The sequence below is a fragment of the Pelophylax lessonae genome (genome assembly GCF_965119305.1).
Source record: "Pelophylax lessonae genome assembly, chromosome: 11".
Classification (NCBI taxonomy): Eukaryota; Metazoa; Chordata; class Amphibia; order Anura; family Ranidae; genus Pelophylax; species Pelophylax lessonae.
The window spans coordinates 200,310,461-200,335,909 of record NC_138778.1 but is presented as its reverse complement, the minus strand read 5'-3'; the positions used below and the strand labels follow the sequence as shown (position 1 = coordinate 200,335,909).

General features: G+C 43.2%; 1 protein-coding gene across 4 annotated transcripts in view; it reads left to right on the top strand.

Annotated features, from left to right (window-relative positions):
• The window catches only part of LAMA5 (laminin subunit alpha 5), a gene marked incomplete at its 3' end in the record, with an annotated part of 234,335 nt that overhangs the window by 185,147 nt on the left and 23,739 nt on the right, over positions 1-25,449 (top strand). For all 4 annotated transcript variants that reach the window (XM_082271619.1, XM_082271617.1, XM_082271618.1 and 1 more), the window contains exons 49-62: positions 227-378; positions 457-567; positions 926-1,037; positions 3,158-3,331; positions 3,605-3,801; positions 4,013-4,129; positions 4,220-4,374; positions 5,431-5,572; positions 7,117-7,219; positions 9,315-9,428; positions 11,527-11,706; positions 13,691-13,833; positions 15,613-15,798; positions 22,580-22,716. In XM_082271619.1, the coding sequence (XP_082127745.1) occupies positions 227-378; positions 457-567; positions 926-1,037; positions 3,158-3,331; positions 3,605-3,801; positions 4,013-4,129; positions 4,220-4,374; positions 5,431-5,572; positions 7,117-7,219; positions 9,315-9,428; positions 11,527-11,706; positions 13,691-13,833; positions 15,613-15,798; positions 22,580-22,716 (2,023 nt within the window). The remainder of the gene's footprint in view (positions 1-226; positions 379-456; positions 568-925; positions 1,038-3,157; positions 3,332-3,604; positions 3,802-4,012; positions 4,130-4,219; positions 4,375-5,430; positions 5,573-7,116; positions 7,220-9,314; positions 9,429-11,526; positions 11,707-13,690; positions 13,834-15,612; positions 15,799-22,579; positions 22,717-25,449) is intronic.

Genomic DNA, 25,449 nt, shown 5'->3' with positions numbered 1-25,449 from the left:
AGGTCATTGGGTCAGTTATTACAAGAGCGTATTTTAGGATTGTGGGAGGAAAGCCACACAAAAGGGAGAACATACCAGCCCCATCTAAATAGATGTCTGCTGGGAAATGAGTATAAGGTAGATTTTGATTGTTCAAGGCAAAAGAACATCAAAGTAACCCAGCTCCTGCCCCACAGTCAGCACATTATTGTACAGTGAATAATTTGTGTCTAATGACTTTATGCAGCATGTGACAGCTGTGTGGTGACCCTTCTGGAGGATTTACAGAGGATGGCAGATTTTCTTCCCAGTGTCCGGGACCAGTTGACCAACCTGAGCCTGAGTTCTATTGCCTGGACCCGCTTGGGTGGCCTCAATGCCACCATTGCAAACCTCACAGTAAGTAAGAGATAAAAGCTGATTTTAGCTCAGTGCCAATATTTCGGATAGGATATTTATAATGTATATTGTCTGCAGGATCTTTGGCTCCATTATCAGAGCTCCATCAACGGCATTAAGGATAAATCCGATGATCTGGAAGATGACAGTTTTAGCCTCGCCCAGGACCTCGACACCCTGGAGGAAAAGGTGAGAGCTGTCATAAGGGGGTATCCACTCATTTGCCTTGTTAGAAAATCAAGAAGTAGAAAAGACAACCTGGCTCATATTAAAGATCTGTTAATAACAATAATGTTTTTGCATTTGGGAGCACCTACAAATGTATGGTATTTAAGCTAAACCATGTGTGGGCTTTTATTCCTATACAGTTAAGAGTAACAATTTACAATCAGGTCAGCCTCTCTGAGCCTGAAATGATGATAAAACCAAAGCAATATGTGACAAATGATATTTATACTGTATAGTTATGTGTGTGAACTATAGAGGATTTTTGTTTGTTTTTTTGCCTGATTTAAAAAAAATACTTATTCAGGGCATTCTTTTTCAGATGAATTCAACCAAACACAAAGCTGCAAAGGTGCAACAGGCAACCAAAGTCACCTATCAGAAGGCCAAAGATTTTACAAACCGGGTCCAATCTCTCAACAAGCTCACACAAGGTAAAATATTCCGGGGATGCTGCAGAAAAGGGTGTTACTCTCAAATTCATAACTGTGTTAACAGACGGGTAGTGATAAAGCCAAAATACACATGACTCACAGAAAGTGCCATTTTTGAAATACAGAATAGATTCATGCCATTGGTTGCTAACTGTTGATAAATTTCAGTTGGTAAAGTTTTTATTTAAAAAATTGCAGTTGGTAAAGTTTTTTTGTAAAAATGTTTGTCACCCTCTTCACACACAAAAACAACATGCCAGTAAAGCAAACCTATACTTTGGTCATCCGATGCAAAGCAACACGTTCACTTTATTGGCTGCCCTACCAGATGATTATAGTGATCCTCCCTTTACTTTTCTTCTGAAGCCAGCCATCAAGGAGCAAGGAGAAGAAACTCCAAGTCCCAACACAGGACTGTGCACTCTTTACCAAACACAAGATACCCATCACCAAACTCAAACACAGTCCTATGGGTAGGCAGGGAGTAAGTCACATATTCTTTCATACCCAGAAGTTGCAGGTATTTTTCTTCACTCCCATCCGCTGAAGGGAGCAGCAGGGTAGCAAAAAGAAGATAAGTTGAAGCAGCTGGTGGGACCACTATTAAAGTGAACATGCATGGGCAAAGCAAAGGTTCACTTTAAGGCTGTAGACAATGTTTTCTTAGGCCAGCCATACATGGAGTGAATTTCTCACCATGGATTGCAGGAAGGAAATTTGCTTGATTCCCCTATCAAAACAGACAATGTTGACAAAGGAATCCCTCCTGTTAGGCCATTGTCTTCGGGGTGGGGGCAGGAGAGGGAGTGGGAAGCCATCCCCACCGGTAAAGGACCATGCTAGCGGCTATAGAAGCAGCTAACGATAAACACAGGTAAAACCCAGCATGCTGGTTGTACCGAAGTTGATTGATCGATCAACTTGGTACATTCAGCCTGTGCATACACCGTTCGAGTCTCGGCTGGTTTAACATGCCTAATGGGCCATACACACTATAAGATTTTCTGAAGACTTTTTCCTTTAGATTTAACAAAACCATATCATATAAGGTCAAACCTAAACACTTTCAATTTGTATGCAATCTGGCAGGCCCTTGCACTACATAGAAAAGGTAAATCTGAAGGAAATCTAACCACAAAAGTTGGATAGTGTGTATCCAGCTTTAGTCCTTGATGATGCTCCCAGCCCAAGCCTCCTTTGGGGAAAAACCCTTCTCAGATGATCATTATTGGTACCCTGAGACAGCTGTTGCCTGTAGTGTTCCCCTTTCCCCCATAGGCACAGATATAAAAATTCACCTGAGGCAAGCTTGTATATATGTAGAAAGCTTTTACCTAGACTTAATCAGGGATATGGTTATGAATGCAAGGCCAGTCACCTTCCAATAAATTATATGAACAAACGTTTATGGACACATGACTATCACACCTACATGAGCTTGTTAGACATCCCTTTTCAAAACCATGAGCAAAATCTGGCACCCTTGTAGCTATGACAGCCTCTGTTCATCTGGTAAGGTTTTGGTCTTTGGAGTGTGTCTGTGGGAATTTTGCTCTTTTAACCTCAAGAGCATTTGCCTGGTCAGGTACTAATTTTAGATCGGAAGACCTGGCTCAAAATCAGCATTTTAATTCATTCTAAAGATATTTGAAGTGGTTGATGTTGGGGTGCTGTGCAGGCCAGTGGAGCTCTTCCAAACTAAACTCATCAAGTCAGTTCTTTTTGAATCTGGTTTTGTTTAGTCATGCAGGAACAAAAAATGTCTTTCCCCAACTTGTTGCACAAGGCAAAAAAAAAAAAAACACAATTGTCCAAATGTCTATGTAGTGTGTGCTGTAGCATTACCAGTATCCTTCGCTGGAAACACCTGATTTTGGAAGGATGTCCATATAGTTTTGGCCATATAGTGTAACCATAGGCAATCAGTTTGTGGATTGTTAAACTACATCTTCTTGAATAGGGCACATGACATGCCTGCTTTTACTCTACGATCCATTCCATAAAGAATTAGTTAATGCCAATGCCACAGCTAAGTTTCAGATATGTTTCAGATTGTGGCCTCCATGGTCCAGGACTACTGTCAGACATGTCTTCACTGTTACTTTCTGACTGCCTAACAGATCTGATCCGTCAGCTTAGTAAGATCGGCTCCTCAAATACCAGCAACGTGACATCCACCGAGGAGTTCAGGAAGATCGTGACTGATGTGGAACGAATGCTGAAGGAGATGAGAGACAAAGATTTCAAGCATGCTAAAGGCTTGGCTGGAAAGGAGCTTGAAGAAACTAAAAAATGTAAGTAGTACGGGTCCTCCATCATTGCTGGATCCATTATCTACTAGGTTTACAAAACTATAATCACAGTTTAGATGGTGGAAGTAAGAAAGTCATAAAGGTCAAAGGGAGTAAATCTTCAGTTAGGTTTTTAACTTTGGAGACAACCATTTGAAGGGATTTAAACTCCTCTAAGCTTTCATAACTTAGCCTATTTGAACCAGACTGATAAAAAAGCCCTTGGCTAGATATAAGACTCTAATTGATCCTGAATTTATAACCTTTATGCTTTAGTGCTGGACCGAGTGAAAGCAGAGCTACTTAATAGTGTTAAAGCCAACCAAGACATTCTTAATGACATCAAGACACGACTTGACACTTACAACTCAGAGGTGATGGATCTTCGGGATGCCATGAATGAGGCAGTGAATAAGACCATAGAGACAGAAGGCCTCAACAGCCTAAACCACAACAGCCTGGAGGAAAACAAGGTACAGCTACCAAGAGCAAACATATTGAGAACCTTTTAATTTGTAAAAGTTCATATTATATAGAGGTGTTTCTCCATGTCACTTTGATAAATGGCCCCTTGTAGCTCTGAAATGTTGTTGTTTTACATGTTTGCTTTATTTAAAGTCTTCTTTTTGTTTTATGGAGTGTTGGCTATATTGATGAATCTCACGAAAGGATTTATTCTTACAGCTGAAGCTTAAAGACCTAAAGACTCAGCACAAGGAACTGGTGGCAGCCGTTAAGATGGCAGAAGATGCTCTTGTCCAGGTCTCGCAAATCCTGCAGATGATGGAGAACCTGAAGGAAGTACGTTTTTGTCTAAATATAGCAATGGAAAGCGTCACAGCCAGCCTACTGTCACTTCATTTACAAGCTACCCATTCTTTCCTTCTTTAGGAATATGAGAAGTTGGCTGCAGGGATTGATGGAGCGCGAAGCTCAATCATGGACAAGGCAAAGACATTCTCCCCTGCGAGCAGCAAGTTAGCCATTGTGGAGCAGGCCGAGGAGCATGCCAAAATGCTGGGACAGGTGGCCAAAAACCTCAACAAGTAGGAGACCTAATGACTTCTTGTATCTGAGGGATGGGTGGCCACTAGTAATGCCATGAAATCTGTTGTCTGTTACCTGATCATTAGAGAGACCCTGTTGCCTGACCTCTGATTTTTTCACCAATCATCCCATAATATAATATATGCATTTTATGTAATTTGGGTATGTTGTTCACCTGTAAAATCCTTTTTTGGATAGACATCTAAAAGTCCTAAGACTGCTGATGGGCACCGATATCTTGGGTGTGATGTCAGCAGCCCCAGCAGACGCAAAGGGCATTCCACAATATTATCCTTCGCTCTGCCCCGGCAGCTACATAACAGGTTATGTAGGAAGTTCAGGGGGAGAGGGGGGAAAGGAGCTGGTCCAGCACAGACAGTAATTAGACACCCCCCATAGAAGAGAAGGCTATGATATTCAAGGAAGGGGGAGCTGTGCTAGGAAACAGACTTATCCTAAAGTAGTCAAATTTGATATCGAGTTCAAAGGCACTTTGCAGGTCAGTATGTTTTCTTTTTTTACAAAATGCTTTTAGGTGCAACATTGTTGTTGACAAGGTCTCTTTAAGGCTGACCTCATTCCAACTACACTTCATTCCATTTCACTCATTCCAATTACACTTGAAATTGCTAAATACTTTTTAAAACATTTCTGGAATAATAAGCTCAGCCCCATCTTTATGTAACATTCCTATCCTCTGGTGCACACCAGAAATCAGGCTGTGAGTTGGCGTGTCTACTGTGAGCCAGTCTGGCTTTACAATATTGTGGGGTTTTGTCACCTTGACATGTTTTAGATACTGGGAGAGGATATGTAGGCAGGTTTAAGGGCAGAGGGTAGACTCATTTATAGTCCACGAGGAGGCTGGTGGTGATACAGAAAGCTGTAGAGTTTTAGGCTTGGTATAAGGATGTTACCCTTTTGGCTGTAAAGCGCAACAGGCACTGCATAATAAGAATACCGCTATCTTTTATTTTTCTGAAAAACAGTGATGATAAATATCTCAATATATTAACAGATATATTGGACTTTTTCTTCAATTCCTCTTTTTCTAGTGCCATTAAAGACTCCAATCAAGACCTATTCATCCAGAAGGCCATAAATGCCTCCAATGCTTACTCCAGCATCATTGAAGCCATGAAGCAAGCCGAGAAGGCGGCAAAGGACGCCAGCCGTGCAGCCGGAGACGCACTTAAGGTAAAGGGCATGGCCTATTATGATGCATATGCTGTTATATGATCTTAAACTGGTCCTACATGGAATGAATTTCATCTGATTTGTGCTAAATCAGAAGAACACAGAAAATTCTGGTCTAAACAAAGTTTGCTGTTCAATCAAATGCACCCAATTTGTGTTTTTTTTTTTATATAGTGTGTATTTTATAGAGTGTATCAGCCATCAATATACAATACCCAGTGTTCTATCAGAATGCTGCTACCCATCAGATTGTGCAACGGAAGTGATGTTCGGACCAAAAACATGCATGCGCGATGACGGGTAGCGGTAATCTGATAGAAGACCCATGCGGACATCCTACTACACCCAGCTACGTCTTTCATTTCAGAGTAATTTTAGCAATAAAGTGAGCCTATATAAATAAATATGGTATATTGATATCTGTAATACTGTTTGGATGTTACATTTTGAAACTATAAAGGTTTAGCACTGAGCAGTTCAGGGTGTATCCAACATGGCCTCCGCCACCTTCCCACTGCTGGCATCCAGCTTCTTTAAAAATGTAACATCAAAAAAGCATCACTTATGTCACAATATACAATATTTATTTATATATGCTCACTTTATTGCTAAAGATACTAAGAAATTCAAGACGTAGCTGGGTGTAGGAAGATGTCCGCATCGGTGTTCTGACGGGTAGCGGTAATGTGATAGAACACCCATCCGGACATCTTACTACACCCAGCTACGTCTTGAATTTCTTAGTATCTTTAGCAATAAAGTGAGCGTATATAAATAAATATTGTATATTGACATAAGTGATGCTGTTTTGATGTTCCATTTTTAAAGAAGCTAGATGCCAGTAGTGGGAAGGTGGCGGAGGCCATGTTGGATGCACCCCACACTGCTCAGCGCTAAACCTTTATGCTTTCAAAATGTAACATCCAAACAGCATTACAGATATCAATATATCATATTTATTTATATACGCTCACTTTATTGCTAAAATTACTCTGAAATTCAAGACGTAGCTGGGTGTAGTAAGATGTCTGCATGGGTGTTCTTTCACATTACCGCTACCCGTCAGATCATGAAGCGCTTGGAACGCATATCCGCATGGAACGCATTGCGCAGGCGCAGGAAGTGTTTTTTGGTCCGAACGTCACTCCTGTTGCACAATCTGATGGGTAGCGGCATTCTGATGGAACACCGGCACTTCAGATTTTTCCATCCATGCTGTTTAGGGTGGATGGGGGAAACAAGTATGGCTGGCTTTAGGATCTGTGTTTTTTTTTGTCTAATACACAGAATCATAGCATCGCATACTATAAGGATCTGTTTGCAGGGTTGTGACAGGCTTATAGTATTGTTATTCTTATTATTCTATACAGGATTTACATAGTGCCAACAGTTTGCACAGCGCTTTATAACATAAAAAACAATCACAACCTGTCCTGTCCAAGAATCCGCTCGAAGACAGATCAAAGATCATTTTTGATTGGTTGCAGTAGATTACTAAACTTTGCTTGATGCCTGATGGAATAACCCTATGTGTCTCTCTACAGGATGTGGTGTCCCAACAGCTTGCAAAAAAAGGAAAAGAACTAAAGGACAACAGCTCAAAACTGGAGGAAAGAGCCAGAACTGCTCAGAGTGAATTAAACGGAGGTGAGAGTTCACAAAAGGCCATATACCAGTGTACACGAAATCAGGTAGTGTTGGGGCCCACTTTGAACATTTGTTAGTGTGATGGCTTAAATAGTTACATATTTTGCCGTTTATGTTCAATCTTTGCTACATATACATTTCCTGCAGCCTCTTAGTGGACACTTCCTGTCTACTTGCACTCCAGTAATGGCAGCATGGCATTTTTCCGGGCAGTTTCCCTGTAACTGACAATGGTGGACTGTGCTTACATAATGTGTGTTGGCACAGATGCTTGTAGTCATCCCTGGGGTGTGTGTGACAGAGCGCCAACACAGAAGTACAATTAGACGGCTGCTGTTACTCCTTAAGTGCTCAAACAAGGAACATAATTGCAGGACCACCAAACATTTTTCTGAAAGCTGCAAATTTAAAAAGTTTAAAAGTAACGCTAGAAATTTCATTTTTATTGCGTAATTAAACTCCACAATTTAAAAATAAAAAATGACCCCCCAAGGAGCTATCAGCCATAATGTACTAGTACGCATATTAGCACATTATCGGACTTAAATGTCAAATGATCCCATCCAGAACTGCACAGTCAGTCCTCCTAATGGTCATGGATCTTTCAATCCTCTCCCGGTCTTCCTTCCAGGTTCAAACTGTTCAGCCACTTGATTGGCCAGGCCACAATGACATCACTCTTGTGCATGTGCACGGGAACCACATGATCACTCCACGGAGCCGTGCTGTAAAGGTACACTGAGTTGCACATGCACAGCTCATTGTATGTGAACACTGACAGGCAGGGAGAGGCACTTATGACTGAAGAGACCAATAGGATCTCTTCTGTCAGAACAATCCTACCTGTCACGTGTTATAGCTTATATGACATTTTAGAGATTGGATTTACTTTAAGGGTCCTTTCACATGGTCTACATCCGGCGACGGAGCCGTTCTGCTCAGTGGGGATCGATCCACCGATCCCCGTTGAGCTGGCGGATGACAGCTCCGTCTCCGCTCTGTGTGCGGAGACAGAGCTGTCAGATCCGCGCTGTCCTCTATGGGGGAATCGGATGAGAGTGGACCTCCTGTCCATTCTCATCCGATCCCATCTGATCCGATCCGCTGGATGGATAGATGGATCCGTCTCGATTTCACAGATAGGATCGGAAGCAGATAGCAGCGGGTGTCAGAGGACATGTCTCCGCTGACATCCGCTGCCTCATAGGGATGCATGAAGCATCCGATCAGGTCCTCCTGAAAAACTGACAGGCGGATCTGATCGGATCATTTGTGTGAATGGACCCGAACAGTTGTTGATAAGATATCAGCCACTCAGGGAGGGTATTGTTTTCAATCTGTTGATTGACTCATAGACTTAAGCTGGATACACACTATATATTTTTTGTGGTTTGATTTCCTTTAGATTTACCTTTAACTATGTAGTGCAAAGGGCTGCCTGATTGCATACAAATTGAAAGTGTTTAGGTCTGACCTCATATTATATGGTTTTGGTAAGTCTAAAGGAAAAAATCTAAAGAAAACTGTATAGTGTGTATCCAGCTTTACAGTAAATTGTAAAAATTAGCAGTAAAATAGGAACAGACATTGTGCAGCACTGCAAATTAGGAAGCAAAACTTGCATATGTAATGAACAAATGCACCCAGCCCCCCCACATGTACATTTTGTAATTCAAATGATCTAAAGAAACAAGACTTTTAAATAATTTCATATACTGATAAGATCGTCTGCACCAAGCTTATCTCTTTTACGTTCTTTAATATATATAAATGTTGAAAAGACTGAACATTCCCTTAAAGCAATAATGACTAGAGCTGCAGACTTAATAAAAGACACTGCAAGGCAACAATGAACATTCAATTTTCCCCGATTGCAGTAACTGAAATCTGATTGGTTGCTCATTATGTTGTCTTATACGATAAGCCTCAAATGCCTCTGGAAGACATGGCTGTGCCATCCAGTAAATTATTTTTTGATGAACAAAATGTGACATGGACACTAATACGTTTGTTAGAGAGAGTTTCACACAATTGACTGTTATTCAGGTAGGCATTGCAGGTCCTTTATTACTGTCTGACCTCTCTTTCTCTTCAGATGTCCAGAAGAAGCTGCAGGAAGCCGCAAAGAAGCTGGAAGACAGCAAAGCAAAGAAGGCAAAATTAGAATCCGACCTGAGATCTGTCATAGAGAAAATCAGCACGACACAAGGTAAATATGAATTGTTACCATCGCAACCAAAGCCAAAAGGGCTGCTCCAGCTAAGAGTGACCGGGCCATGGTTGTGATCATCTCCCATTACCTGCGCCCCCTGCTGGAACCTTTTACATCTATTCTGAGTTTTCTCTCCATAAGATGACCCTGTTACATCTCTACAGCTGGAGGGCTCTGTCTGTGGATCAGAGTTTATTAGTAGATCCAAATGCCAAGCAGTCATTAGCAGGTTTTCCATATAAACATGCACACCTGTATTGTCCAGATCTGCATGTCTGTTCACTGTACACTATCTAGAGCAGGGGTGTCAAACTCAATTTCATCACGGGCCACATCAACATTATGGTTGCCCTCAAGGGGCGGTTATATCTGTAGGATTAGATGTCCAGAGCACCCCACGTCCCCCTTACACCCTTACATGAGATGTCAAAAGCCTCCCTACCATCAGAAGTGAAGAGTCCTTCACCCTTCCTTACATCACAATGCACCCCCTTACCTTCTGCTGCTGCCAGGAAGAAAAGGCGGGTGAATCTGGGAAGAAGTTCAGGGTCTTGAAAACCCATAGCTTTGTGTAGATAAAAGGTAGGCTTGATCTACCCAATGGCTTGTATACAATTTTTGATACATTGCTATCATGTCCCCTCTCAGGCGTCTCTCTCTAGGGAGAACAAATCAAGCGCTTGTAAATGCTCCTGATAATTTAGGTCCTCCATTCCTCTAACTAGCTTAGTTGCCCTTCTTTGGACTCCTTCCAGTTCCAGCACATCCTTTCTGAGGATTGGTGACCAGAACTGGACAGAGTACTCCAGTGGACTGGTTTATTGAAATATGTCACAACACATAACTGTTATTCTCCGATACATTTACCTGTCTGCACATGATACTTACACTACTAGGATGGACCTATCTGGAGAAAATATAAAGATGAGAGTTTGTATTATTACAGATAGCTTCGACCAGAGGAATTTTTATTCCGGCCGGAAGGCCTGCCTTTGTCTTTCACTTAGGCACTAATTCACCTCTCCACTTCCCCTCCCCCAACTTTTTGTTTGTGTGTGCCTTTTCTTTGTGGTTTGTCACTTTTCTATCACCTTTTTTCACTTGGCACGACTTGTAGGGTGTGGGTCCTCGGGCCCTACCTTGAGTCTTGGGAGGGGGTGGATATGGCCTTTTGGCTTGGTCCGCCCTCTCTCATGGGGTCTCCCTTCGGGGGAGCCCCACTTAGTACTCGGTGGGGGCTGTTTCGGCAGTCCCCCTGAAGAACGGGGTCAGTCTGGTTCCGGCCAGACAGACCATGAGTACCTCAAATCCCTGTCAGGAGTCTTGCGCCCCGGGGGATCGAGGTTCGGGTCCTACCTCTTTGGAGGGAAGACCATTTGTTCGCACACCCTGTGCACTTTTTGTGTTCCTCACGTTTGTGTGTGTGCACTTTTTTATGCACCGGGTGAAGTCTTTTGAGTGTGTTTCACACGCTACGGGCTTTAAAAAAAAAAAAAAAAAAGCTATGGGTTTTCATTATGCACCATTATGACTTTCCAGACACTGGCATCCTAACAACCAATGACGTCATCAGTTGATAAGGAAGATGTCTTTTGCCTCCACGGCATCCTTGTTGGACCCTCTTGTGCCCCTTTCCTTCAGCACTGGGGTGACATTAGCTTAATTAATGGAGAGAAATTGAGGGAGAAGAGAAACACTGGATTACTATTCAGTACCAGTGTGCAAAAGTGCTTTTTGTTTTGGAAGAATAAATCACCTCTAACGTTTGGTGTCCTATGTGTGGATGTTGCTGCATTATGCAAAACTATTAGAATAGTTTTTACATTTTATAATGGGGTGCCTCGAGACTGTCCATAATCTTAAAGGATGCCTTGAGATTGTCTTCAATTTTAAAAAGTGCCTCGACTAAAAAAAGGTTTAGAAACACTGCTCTAGATAACAGACAGTTCCACTTTGAGGCACTAAATCATAAGAAAGAGAATACATCATATAAAGTTTAGGCAACCTTTGGCTCTGCTCCCAGCACATGGTGGCGTGCAGAGTCTTCCATATTGCTATACTGGTGTGATTTTATTTCTTTGTTTGTTTGTTACAGATAATGTGTCAGATAATATAAATAGGGCTAAAGCAAAAGCTGCCGAGGCAAACAATACCGCCACCAAGGTGGAAGCCACCCTAACCGACATCAAGAAGAACCTAGAGCAGTGGAAGAACAAGTACGGGAATATGCGCAATGAGGACGTGAATAAGGCAGTTGAAGAGGCAAAAACCTCAGGTTAGTCACAAAATGTTCTGATTTTTGGAATAAAGTATAACTTTTCCCTTTATGGTGCTTCAGTGGCTTTAGCTGTGACCTATCTTGCTGTAACCCAATGGATTCAATGGATCTGTGAGCTTAAGAACCAGTCAGGAATGGGCATATTTATAAGAATCTTCACTCATAAGGTAGTATTTAAGTGCAGCCATAGTTCTAAGGGTTGGGCATGTGTGCTGGTATTCATTTGTATTCTCTCCCTGTCAGCGCAGAAAGTTCAAGCTCTGTGGGAGGGGAAAACTGTAAATTATCAAAGACATTTGTTTTCATTCATGCAATTCTGACTGCTTTGCTATATGATGATTTCATTAGTCTACAGTGCATCTGAAAAGTATTCACAGCACTTCACTTTTTCTAAATTTTGTTATGTTACAGCCTTATTCCAAAATTAATTAAATTCATTATTTTCCTCAAAATTCTACAAACAATACCCCATAGTGACAACATGAAAGGAGTTTGAAATTTTCCAAATGTATTTAAAAAACAAATACGAAAAATAAAATCCCATGTAGATAAGTATCACAGCCTTTGCTCAATACTTTGTTGAAGCGCCTTTGGCACCAATTACAGCCTCAAGTATTTTTGAGTATAATGCTACAAGCTTGGCACACCTATTTTTGGGCAGTTTGCCCTATTATTCTTTGCAGGACCTCTCAAGCTCCATCAGGTTGGAGGGGGAGCATAGGTGCACAGCCATTTTCAGATCTCTCCAGAGATGTTCAATCTGGGCTCTGGCTGGGCCACTCAAGGACGTTCACAGAGTTGTCCCGTAGCCACTCCTTTGTTACCTTGGCTGTGTGCTTAGGGTCGTTGTCCTGTTGGAAGATAAACCTTCGCCCCCAGTCTGAGGTCCAGAGCGCTCTGGAGCAGGTTTTCATCAAGGAAGTCTCTGTATATTGCTGTATTCATATTTCCCTCGATCCTGACTAGTCTCCCAGTTCCTGCCACTGAAAAAAATCCCTACAGCATGATGCTGCCACCACCATGCTTCACTGTAGGGATGGTATTGGCCAGGTGATGAGTGGTTTCTGGTCTCCTCCAGACATGGCGCTTGTCATTCAGCCCAAAGAGTTCGATCTTTGTTTCATTAGACCGGAGAATTTTGTTTCTCATTGTCTGCGAGTCCTTTAGGTGCCTTTTGGCAAACTCCAGGTGCCTTTTACTTAGGAGTGGGTTCTGTCTGGCCACTCTACCATTCAGGCCTGATTGGTGGTGTGCTGCAGAGATGGTTGTTCTTCTGGAAGGTTCTCTTCTCTCCACAGAGAAAGGCTGGAGTGCTGTCAGAGTGACCATTGGGTTCTTGGTCAGCTCCCTGACTAAGGCCCATCTCCCCTGATTGCACAGTTTGGCCGGGCGGCCTGCTTTAGGAAGAGTCCTGGTGGTTCCAAACTTCCATTTACAAATGATGGAGGTCACTGTGCTCATTGGGCTCTGAGGAAGAACCAAGACCTCGAAACATGTCAGCCAGTCGTTTTGAGGGCTTCATACCTGTGATGCGATAATCTTGATGTTGTAACATTGGAGCTGATGTGCCTTTTGTCAAACTTATGTTTGTGAGTATGAATTTGTATTGAGGATAATGCGTTAGGCCGGTGCGCCCTCTGTTTATTTCTTGATTCTGTTACTATGCGGATATTAGTCATATACATACTGATAGGTTAATTGGCTTTCACATGTATTGGTCCCAGTATGCAGCTATGACTGTAGAAGGGACCCCTGGCTGTAAGGTAGGACAACTGTGCATGGTCTGTGTACTCTGTAAACTGCTGCAAATTTCTGCTGTATACAATAATAAAGTAAAATAAGTAATAATGGAATCTTGTAAAGAGTTACAGAGGACTTCATTATAGCTAAGATTTTTTACTCGATGACTAGGTATGTTAAAGTGTCACCCAGCTACAACTACATGGAGTAACGCGGCTTCCCTCTTTGTCTTTATGTTTAGTGTCCAACTTGAACAACACCATCCCACTACTTCTGGATAAACTAAACAAGTTAGAGGGCCGCCAAGGACAAAATGGCAGCATTTCGGACAGTATCCAGCGAATCCGCCAGCTGATCTCTCAGGCAAGAGATGCTGCCAGCAAGGTGAGTAGAATGAGCATCAAAAATAAAACACGTGGACTTTGCCTAACAAATAACTGTAATGCTATAAAGGTGGACAGAGGTGGTAGACAATGTGCTTGGTTTTTCAGTTATGGCAGATTTAGCCCCCGTTCACATTGGCGCAATTTTTCATGGGATTTAACAGGTCAAATCGCATGTCAAATCGCAGCCTATTGTCAGAAATGGGAGCATCCCAATTGGTGCGACGCCAACTTTGCAACTTTTTACCGATTTCCAAAGGTAGTTCCTGCACTACTTTTGGTCACTTCAATAGACCTCTATGCATGAACCCGCACAGATGTCTTTTAAGTCGCCCCCCGAAGTCGGACTGAAATGCGGTTTTGAAATTGCGTGAGTTCAGAGCACGTCGCACAATTTCAAAGACGCGCTCAATCTGAATGAGTTTGTTTTGGAAGTGTTCCATGCCCCAGTCTAGTCCTAAAGTGCCTCTATGCTCATTTAACACCTCGGAATATCAGTTTGGCACATACACCAGACTGTTCCACAGCTGATCTCTTCCAGAGGTCAGTAAAGGTTGTGGCTGATTAGTACATCTTAAAAGAAACCTGTCTAAAAATAAACATGGTTTTCTGGTTATTACACTTGTAGCACTGCCCTCTTAAGAGCTGCTGGTTTTTCCACCAGTTTTGGATTCATCTGGGTTACCCATAGCAACTGCATGCAGAATCTTAACACTTTACTTTCTTGGCTCAGTCAATGAACAGTCTAGGGGTTGTTGTTTTTGTGGTTTTATTTAAAGTTGGGATGGGAGAAGGGATGAGTGGGATACTCCAAAACTTGAACTATTCACAATGCTGAAGACTTCTATCTGAGAATGCAGCAAGGCCGCAGCTTCATCCTGCCACTAGATGAATCTGAGGTAATGTTCCTTTTAGTACTTATCTTCAGGGCACACACCTAGTACCCCCTTTTCTATCCACCAGCTGACACCCGTCCACTGACTACTCTACTCCAGAGTGGTCCCCTTCCAAGTCAGGCCCTACACACAATCCCCTATATTTACGATACTGCTTTACAGGTTCTCCAGTGTATAAACTCCTCCTAGTCAGCTCTCCTGGACCTCTGGGTTCAGCTCCACACTTCTGGCTCACCAGGCCCAACTGCCTGTGACCATACACCAACTGCTGCAGAAGAGGAGGCAGCCGCCACCCTCCTTCCAGGACTCTGCTCACCAGCCAAAGACCCCGAGCACATGTGCTCCTGGCTTTTATACTACACCCCACAATGCATTGAGACAGCAGTCTGTGCCAATCCCTGGGGCTGTATCAAAGCCTGTGTTCTCATTGGCCATTTTTCCTCCACTGTCCAATGTGCTTCCCTATTGGGCACAGTGGGGACCAGATGAATTACACACTGAGCACCATGAGCAGACCTAACTCACAGATCCTGCTCCCTGTTAAGCAGAGAGAATATAGAATTTACCTGCTGTCCTCTGATAGGCAGACAGAGCCAAAAACTATACTCACTCTCTAGCACCTACCTAGGAGGGTGCTATACACTGATCATAGAGCTTCACTATTTTGATAAACCAGATAACATTTGCCCAGCAGGTGGCCCTGTTGGCCACCATCCTGCCCGCCATCCCTTGACTAAAATAATTAAAGGAGCTGGGTGGAAAATGGCAATGTCTAACTTTTTTTTTACCATCCTTTCTCTTCACGGTTACAGCTACACTTTGATATGAGCGACAACTAACCCCAGCTAATGCTTTGCTCTCTCTGGGACATGAATTTTCCATAGGTTAAAGTTCCTGTGAAGTTTAATGGCAGCTCCGGGGTCCAGCTCCGCACTCCCAGCAACCTCTATGACTTGTCTGCCTACACGTCTCTGAAGTTACACATACAGAACCCAACACCGCAGAGCAAGAAGAAGCGTCAGGCCGAAGGTGAACAGACGCGTTTTGTGATGTTCCTTGGGCATGAAGATGTAAGTATGACGCAGTCAGCGCTTTAATGAGAAATGTTCTAAAAAAGGTTTTTTTTTCTATCTAACATAGCCATGTTACATAAACACATCACTACAAAAAACTGACTGCCCTTCCTATGAAGATATAATTGGATAATGGTGCCCCAGTGTCAGTTATATGTGAAGTTTAGGGTATCTCTGTAGTCTCTCCCGCTTCACTGTCGTGTGTCTGTGCCAGGGGGAACTCCAGGCAGATATAAAAGAACGCGGATAGTGAAGCTCTGTATTCATGAATACATCAATAAATATTTTGTTTTGATTGCAAGCAGTGTAAGTGCCTGTTTCTGACTTGGTATCCGCCTCTTGCAGTCCTTCTACAGCAGAACTCAGACTGAAGGAAGGTGAGCTGCACAAGGAGCCAATCCGTTGTGCTGCAGTACAAGGAGCATGCTAATAGGAGGAGAGAACAAAGGGATGAGCTCATCAGTCTGCTGCTTCTTCTTTAACTGTCAGGCCTCATGCACACTGGATGTTATCAAAACGTCAGTATAAAGCTGTAGCTGTAGAAGGCGTTTTTCAGCTTTTTTTGCAGTGGCGTTTTTCAGCATTTTTAAAGTGTTTTTCAGCTGTAGCGTTTTTTAGCTTTTTTTTTTTGGATAACTATACTTCCACAAAAGCTTATGGCTCAAAAACATTGATAAACGCTTAATAGCTGCGTTTTTTTGCCTTTTTTTAGCGTTTTCTAGCTTTTATCAGATATATAAAAGTTTGTAGCGCTAGAAATTTATAAATAAGAGTCCACATAAAAGTCCATATTTGGTAAATAAATGAACTTCATGCAATCCACGTGAATATTCACATAAACGACCCACACCATCAGTCATGGGAGAAAATAGGGTGAGATAGGACCGCCACCAAGAGAGGTATAAAAATATACCCTTACCACACAGAATAATTAAACAGGCAATGTATCGCTGATAGCTTTAATCTGTAGGGCATCGGTCCACACTCTTATACTGTATTCACAGATTTTCCTCTTTTAATCCCAAGTTGCTCCACCATTTAAAACAGGTTCTCAAAAAGACAAAAATGGCCTCTCATAGTGTAGCAAATCAAATTACTTTTATTACTAAAATCCATAAGAGAAACTCACATTTTTGCAGAGTGGCAGCAGCATATGTAAGATTATTCCAGCGTGGGACTGTTTCCAACCAAGAAAATGGCTGCCGTCTTCCTCAACTCCGCATGCGTCCGGCATCCACCAATGAGGGTCCACCCGACGTACGCTTTTATCAGAGTTAGAGAGTTTTTACAGCTGAAAACCTCCTCCTAAAACCCACTAGTTCTGGAGTTTTTTTCCAGCCAGAAAACGCCCTTAAAAAAAAACAGGATTTTCAAGGCCAATAAAGGAGGGATGATCACAAATTCCAAAAAATTGTATAACAAAATTGTATTAAATCATACAGCTAAAAAAGATACGTATACATACATTATATTACATATAAAAACGTATTCCTTAAGGAATCATCGATACAAAATACCAAATTGGTAACAATTATGGCTCTATTGGGTATAGTCTGTAGGTCCTCAAAGAGCCGACGCGTTTTGCCAAAAGCTTCTTCAGGACCAGAGAGACCTTAGACAATTGTTCCCATGAAATCATGCACCGGGCATAACTTCTCCCAGGGCAGGCGTCGGGACCATATGAAACGGTAGCGACCACACTCATACACTGCAGACCATATATAAGTCAATATAGATCCTTAACCTCATGTGACAACAGGACAGCTTGTCCAACCGATAGATTTGGCACCTACAAGGGGGGACTCCCTCTACATAAATAATGGGTGTGTGTAAGTGACTTAATAACTGTATTCTAATAGGTCAGGCACTTCCGCAGGACTCAAATAGCTTCACGGCGTGGATCAGCAATACATGGTCCCAAAGCACATTAGCTCAAGATGCCCCCTTATCCTAGATGCCTCTATATGTGGTCGCTCCTGCTACGACAAGGGCACTTGGCAGGGGGGTGGAGCCAGGAGTGCCAGCAGGGAACCCCATAAGAGGAGGATCGGGGCTGCTCTGTGCAAAACCACTGCACAGAGCATTTAAGTATGACATGTTTGTTATTTAAAAAAAAAAAAAAAAAAAAAAATAAAGCTTTGCAATATTGCACTTTATTTATAATAACCTATTAATATCTGTAAGTTTTAGCCAGCCTAGAGTTGCACTTTGCAGGCGTTTTCTGAAGTAAGGAGTGCTTGTGCTTGCAGCAAATCAAGATAAGAAGAAGTGTTCCCAGTCTGTCAGTCTCAGATTAGCCTAAAGCCCCGTACACACGTAGCGATCATCGGCCGAACGATCGGCCGTCTTTTGTACAGGGCTGTCGTGTCTGTTGAAAACTGCAAAAGACTGCACACGAATTTTGTCGGCCAACAACAGCCAACTGCAGAAGTGATGTCATGTGATGGTTAACTTTCCTTGTCTTTTTTCTTTTCTGAGCATGCCCAGTCTTGCTAATCTGCTGTCTGTCGGCCGAAATCTGTACTGACTGGCGAACAATCGGCCGTTCTGGTGTTGGCCAATAGGCCAACAAAAATTTTAATGCCTGCACAACAGATTCTGTTCGGCCGAAAATGCGCTGTCGGCTGTCGGAAGCATCATACTAACAAGCCTACAATCGGCCGATCGGTCGTTGGCCGAATATTTACGGCCGACAATCGGTACGTGTGTACGGGGCTTTAGACTCTGTGCCAGACAACTTTAAGCTGGCCATACATCCTTTTCAGTTTCCTTTAGATTTCCCTTCAACTACAGCTGCAAGAAAAAGTATGTGAACCCTTTGGAATGATATGGATTTCTACACAAATTGATCATAAACATGGTGTGTTCAATAAAAAAATGGCAACATTTCATTCTTTGTGTGTTATTAGTTTAAGCAGACTGTGATTGACTATTGTTGTGACTTAGATGATGATCAGATCACATTTTATGACCAATTTGTGTGTAAATCCATATCATTCCAAAGGGTTCACATACTTTTTCTTGCAGCTGTATATAGTAAAAGGGCCCGCCTGATTGCATACAAACTGAAAGTGTTTAGGTTTGACCGGTAATGAAAAATGAGTGCCGCTCAGGCTACAAGGGAAAGCAATCCTGTGTCCACTGCTGTGAGTGCAGGCCAGGGAAGGAGCTTGTCTTGGCTCAAAACGACTGTTGAGCAAAGGATGGATCCCATGAAGCAGCACATCAATGTAGACCCACTGGCACTGGAATGAATGGCAGTCTCAGCCTGGGTTCCTGCCTGACCACGCCCCCAACAGGTTTCACTCCGCCCCTCGGAACTTAAAGCGGAGGAGGTTTTTGTGCTGTGAAGAGGGGGATTCAGCAGGGTGGTGGATTTGTCCTGGGAGGAGCAGGAAGTTATGCTTAGGGGGTAAGCATGCAGATTTGTTTTAAATGTTGTTTGTTTGTTTTTTTTTTTTTTTCGGGGGGGGGGGGTAGATTTTGCTGACATTTAATGCTCATACATCTTGAAAGTTGCAAAAATTTGCCCTTGGGACTTTAATGAGGTGCAACACGCCCTAAGATGAAATGTAGAATGCAAGTTTATTGGAACATACAATCTCAGCAAGTAAACACACACAAGTACCGTATTATCAAACAGATTTGTGACGTTATACATAGTATAATATATATTCATGGTCAAGTTCAGTATTCCATAGAAAAATCCATTGTAGGTATGAAAATGCGTCCTGGTAATCCGACGCGTTTCGTGAACAACCGTTCACTTCCTCAGGGGTTGACGTGATACATAATTTCTATGAAATAAAACAGTTTGTGGCATGTAATAAAGATAGTAGATAATGTTATACTAATGCAAAACACTAAGGGGCCACCAAGGGGCCCATACTTACAAATCTGTTAAAAAAAATTGCATGCTCATGTTTCATTGGCTGCCGCTGGGAATGTCTATCCCGGGGGCTGTGGGCCTGGGAACCACGAGGGCCCGGCAGAAAAAACGGGGGCCAAACGAAAGCACAGACCAACATAGTGTGGCATCCAAGGTGATAGCTAGAGGAGACCAATCAATGTATCAGACTCATTTCTAAAGTGTATAGGAATAGTAATATCAGCAATCAGTACAAGGAGTATAATACTGTGCAGTGAGTGGGGGTATCAACTAGTAACACTAGGAGTGAGCCTGAGTTCAAAAAGTATGTATTTGATGCTCAGATTAAATGCTAAAAGTGAGCAATAAAGCTCATACATCTTGGAGGGGTGGGGCGTAGTTTGGCATGTTCGCCCTGGGCTCTCGATGACCTTGACCCGGCACTGGGTTCATCCTTTGTTCAACAGTTGCTTAGGTTTGACCTCATATTTTTTGTTTCAACATTTTTATTAAGAGAAATTTTGAACACACAAAAGGCAAGCTCATACATATATCAACATAGCCCAAGTATTACATATAGTACAAATAGAAGGCCCAGGGATCCTCAAACTACGGCCCTCCAGCTGTTGCAGAACTACACATCCCATGAGGCATTGGAGAACTCTGACATTCACAGACATGACAAGGCATGATGGGAATTGTAGTTCCTGAACAACTGGAGGGCCATAGTTTAAAGACCCTCATTATGATATTCATTAGGTTAAAAAATGAGAACCAAGCAAAACAGGATGATAAATATAGTGAAAACAAGGATCATAATAATGGTGCAGAAAGAGTAAAGGTCAGATGTTATGGGCAGAACTCCACAATTCCCCGGGTTTCCAGATTTTTGCAAAAGTCAGGTACTGAGTTGTTACTCAAAGCGAGTGCTTTTTCATAAGAGAAATTATTGTTGACCAGGGAAAGCACCTCTGAAGGGTTTGGGGATGTTTGGGCCTTCCGGTGTCTTACAATCAAGGTTCTTGCTGCCAACAAGATGTGAATGATGATGGTGTGGAATTCTTTTGGCCATTGTTCCACTTCTCAATTAAGTAATGCTGGAGCAGGGGTTAAAGGCGTCAAAATTCCTTTAATGTCGGAAATGATGCTAGATATTTTACGCCAGAAGCTGGGTGGACTTTTACAGTCCCAGAGATTGTGGTATAAAGATCCTATGGTTCCACACTCTCGCCAGCACAAGGGGGAATTGTTGGAGGGGAATTTAGATAGACGCTGTGGAGTGTAATACCCAGGGCTTTTTTTCTCCAAGAATAGGTGACAGTACTCCCCTCTTCTGAGTCACCCCTTGTCTCCACTCCCTACCCACCTCCGAGCGCTGTCCTTTGGTTCCACCCTCTGCCCACCTCCTAGTACCCCCCCCCCCCTTTTAGAGAATACAGAACCAAGTATCATGTTGTGGTTCTAGGTAATTTGTATAGAATTTGTTAATGATAACTAGAAAAGCAGTAAAATGAATCCCCTGGAATCAGCAACAATAGACCCCCCCCCCAACAATAGATCCCCCCAGCAGCAATAAATCTTCCCCTGCAACAATAGAAGAAACAGTAAAATAGATCCCCTGCAATCAGCAACAATAGACCCCCAACAACAATAAATCCTCCCCTGCAACAATTGACCCCCCACCCCCCAATAAATCCTCCCCTGCAACAATAGCCCCCCAGCAACAATAATTCCCCCCAAGCAACAATAAATCCTCCACTGCAAAAAAAGCCCCACCCACAACAATAGACCCCCAACAACAATAGTCCCCCAGCAACAATAAATTCTCCCCTGCAACAATCTCCCCCCCCCCATAAATCCTCCCCTGCAACAATAGACCCCCCCCCCAACAACAATAGCCCCCCAGCAACAATAATTCCCCCAAGCAACAATAAATCCTCCACTGCAAAAAAAGCCCCACCCACAACAATAGTCCCCCAGCAACAATATGTCCTCCCCTGCAACAATCCCCCCCCCCAATAAATCCTCCCCTGCAACAATAGACCCCCCCCCAACAATAGCCCCCTAGCAACAATAATTCCCCCAAGCAACAATAAATCCACTGCAAAAAAAGCCCCACCAACAACAATAGACCCCCAACAACAATAGTCCCCCCAGCAACAATAATTCCTCCCCTGCAACAATCGACCCCCCCCCCCAATAAATCCTCCCCTGCAACGATAGACCCCCAACAACAATAGTCCCCCAACAACAATAAATCCTCCCCTGCAACAATCGCCCCCCCCCCCCAATAAATCCTCCCCTGCAACAATAGACCCCCCCAACAACAATAGCCCCCCAGCAACAATAATTCCCCCCAAGCAACAATAAATCCTCCACTGCAAAAAAGCCCCACCCACAACAAAATGCCCGCCAGCAACAATAGATTCACCCCAGCAACAATAGATCCCCCAGCAGCCAGCATCAATAGGCCCTTCAGCTCACCCCACTGGCCCCAGCACCCCTTTGCCATTGCATACTGTCAGACTGGAGGTTCCAGAACTGCGTTCCCCTGTGTTCCCGCTGAAAAAAAGCCCTGGTAATACCATCTGTGTGTTATTTCATAAGCTTGTTTCCAATGGTTGGCATTGTGTGTTGCTGTGTATATGGAATGGAAGGCCTTAAGCCATTGTTCCTCTGTGAATTGTTGGTGACGTTCTTGCTCCCATTGTGCAACAGCATGGGATTTGACAAAGGTTTGACCTCCAAAGTTTATAGTTTTGGTAAATCTAAAAGAAAATTTTACAAGAAAATTGTACAATGTATGGCCAACTTTACTCCATGCATATTAAAGCAACCTTATCTGAGAATACTAGAAAACATAAAAAGGTGATTTTCCACTGATTATTATTTGGCAATCTTGCTTTACAGGGTGAAGGAGATTATTTGGGGCTGATCCTGAAAGGCAACAGACTGCAGTGTATCTACCGTCTGGGGGACCAGGAGCCGACTGTCCTGTCAGCCAACGAGGACATCAAAGAGCAGTTTGTCACGGTGGTGGTAGAGAGGTGAGCGGTTTAATTCTCGCATTGATGGTGGAAAGAGGAATCGCGTTTATTACTTTGTGTTCTGTTTTGGCTGTACAGGGTTCCTACAGCGGAAATATAAGGGCCTACTTTTCAAGACAACCTCTTTGTGCCGAAACCTATACTGAAAACCCGGCAGCTGTCATTAATCTTAGCATGTGCTGCACTCACAGTGGCTGTTATTTTCAGGGCTGTCATTGCATTTAATACACTGAAACTGCAGGTTATCACTGCATGAGACTCTGACCTGCTGGAAATGCTCAATTGGGCAGATCAGAAAACCAGCTTCCAACTAGCATTGAATCAGAATAACCTAGTCAGGGGGCCTCGAGGAACCAAAAATGCCTCCATATGTGTGCTTTCCTTTTGGATTTATTTGCTTTAACTGCTAAAATGACACTTCAATTTAAAAAAGAAGTAAAATGCAAGAGTCACTGAGACTTAATGGATCAGTAGCCTGTGTAGCCGACATTATAGACCGGAATAAACCACTGTAAATAGGAGCGTGTCCCAGGTAATTTATATTGTCCCTGGAAGCGCCTGTTAATCGCGCTGCCCATAAATGTTAGGCAGAAGTAGTGCAGCTGAATGGGGGAATTATTCCAACTCTGCTACTTTGGCCTTAAGTTTAAAATTCCCTTTTTAACCGCTTGCCGACCGCCGCAAGTAGATTTACTGCGGCGGTCAGCCCCTGCCAGGCAGAGTGACGTTAATTAACGTCACTAGCCTGGGAGGGTCTGGGGAGTGAGCGCGCGCCCGCGGAGGCGCGCTCCAGCTCCCGCGCGGTCGACCAGCGGACCCGATGTCCGCCGGTCACTCGGCGATCGTCGGGGGAGAGGTAGAATGTCAGGCAGCTTGTGTAAACAAGCCACCTGTCATTCTCCTCGGTGTAAAGACACTGATCACACGGATCTACTATGTAGATCCGTTGATCAGTGTCCTTACAGCTCAAGCCACAGCCAATCACAGTAGAAAGCACGCCCCTAGGGACACACACAGCCCCTCCCTCCCAAATAAAGTTAACCCCTTCACTACCAGTGTATTTTTACAGTAACAGTGCATATGTATAGCACTGATTACTGTAGAAATGTCACTGGTAACCCCAAAAGTGTCAAAAATGTCAGTCAAGGGTCCGATCTGTCCGCCGCAATGTCGCAGTACCGCAAAAAAAATCGCAGATCGCCGACATTACGCGTTAAAAAAAAAAACAAAAATGACAAAAATCTTTCCCTTTGTTAGTAAACGCGATAACTTTTGCGCAAACCAATAAAAATACGCTTTTTTTTTTACCAAACATAGGTAGGATAAAACAAATTGGCCGAAAATGTTAAAAAATTTTGATTTTTACATTTTTTTTGGGGGGAATTTCATATAAAAAAATGTGAAAAATATTGCTATTTTTGCAAAATTGTCACTCTTTTTTTGTTTATAGCGCGTGATCAAAAAATCGCACAGGTGATCAAATACCACCAAAAGAAAGCTCTGTTTGTGGGGAAAAAAGGACGTCAAATTCGTTTAGGTACAGCGTCGCACGACCGCGCAATTGTCCGTTAAAATCACGCAGTGCCGAATCGCAAAATACCCCCTGGTCTTTTAGCAGGAAAATCCTCCGGGACTTAAGTGGTTCATTTCCTGTAATTCTCTCTATATTGGAGTAAACTCTACAATCTGATAAGTAGGCGAGATTAATTATGCGGAGTGGGTGGAGCTTCAGGGAAGTGGGTGTGGTAATTGATAGCTGTGCTGCAAAGTGTCCCTGGAAATATTTTTTAAATGTTGGCAACTATGAAACCACGTAAAAGCGGAAGTACAGGCTAATACCTTAAATTCCCCCCCTGCAATCATTAATGTGAGCTAAGTCCAGCCTTGTATGTCAAAATGAAAAAATCCCAGTTTTTCTACCTGAATTCTTCAGTTTTCGGTGCTGTCACATGACTTCAGTCCCTCTTCCTGCTGAGTCCAGGAGCAGCAAGTGGGTGTGGTTTCTGAAAGCTAGTGACATCACTTCCAGGGAGGGGCACTGTTCCTGTGTAGCCAGTGGGCTGATCATAGGTTCCAATCCAGTGTTCTCTCATCAGCAAGGATGCATTGCACATCCTAATTCATTAAAACATGAAGAAATAACTCACACAGGACATGGGGGGGAGGGGCACATTTACAGTATAGCTGTGCTGGGCTTTGAATGAAGACTACCATAGGAGAAGGGAGATGGACACGGAGGGGTGGGGGGGGGGGGGGTACACAGAACATGGAAATGCCAAAGTCGTAGTAAATATAAACTGATACATACTTTTTCTCATCAGCAGTATATAGCAGTCTTGTGACTTCTATCGGTGTCTGGTTAAAGCTTGTAGGAGGAGTTTTCATTCTCCCTGACTGTCCTATGAGGCTGCAAGACCCCTGAGCCTCTGTCTGGACAGTGCTGATTGGCCCTGTGCTAATCACATGCACTCTACCAACAATAAAAAAAAAAACTCTCTGCAATACACACCAAACTAAGCAAGTGCAGAGCACCCCCAAGGCTCTGTTCTATCAGCAGATGGTTTGGGGACAGTGAAAAAGGAGAAAGGGGGGGGGTCAGAGAAGACAGGATCAAACAGCCTTTTTACACAAGGCAGAGGATCAGGGGCAGACTAGCAACTTTCAGCCCAAGGGGCAAGTACAAACCAGAGGCCCCCGGTACTCTCTACTCACCGGCTGAATCCCGGTTCTCTA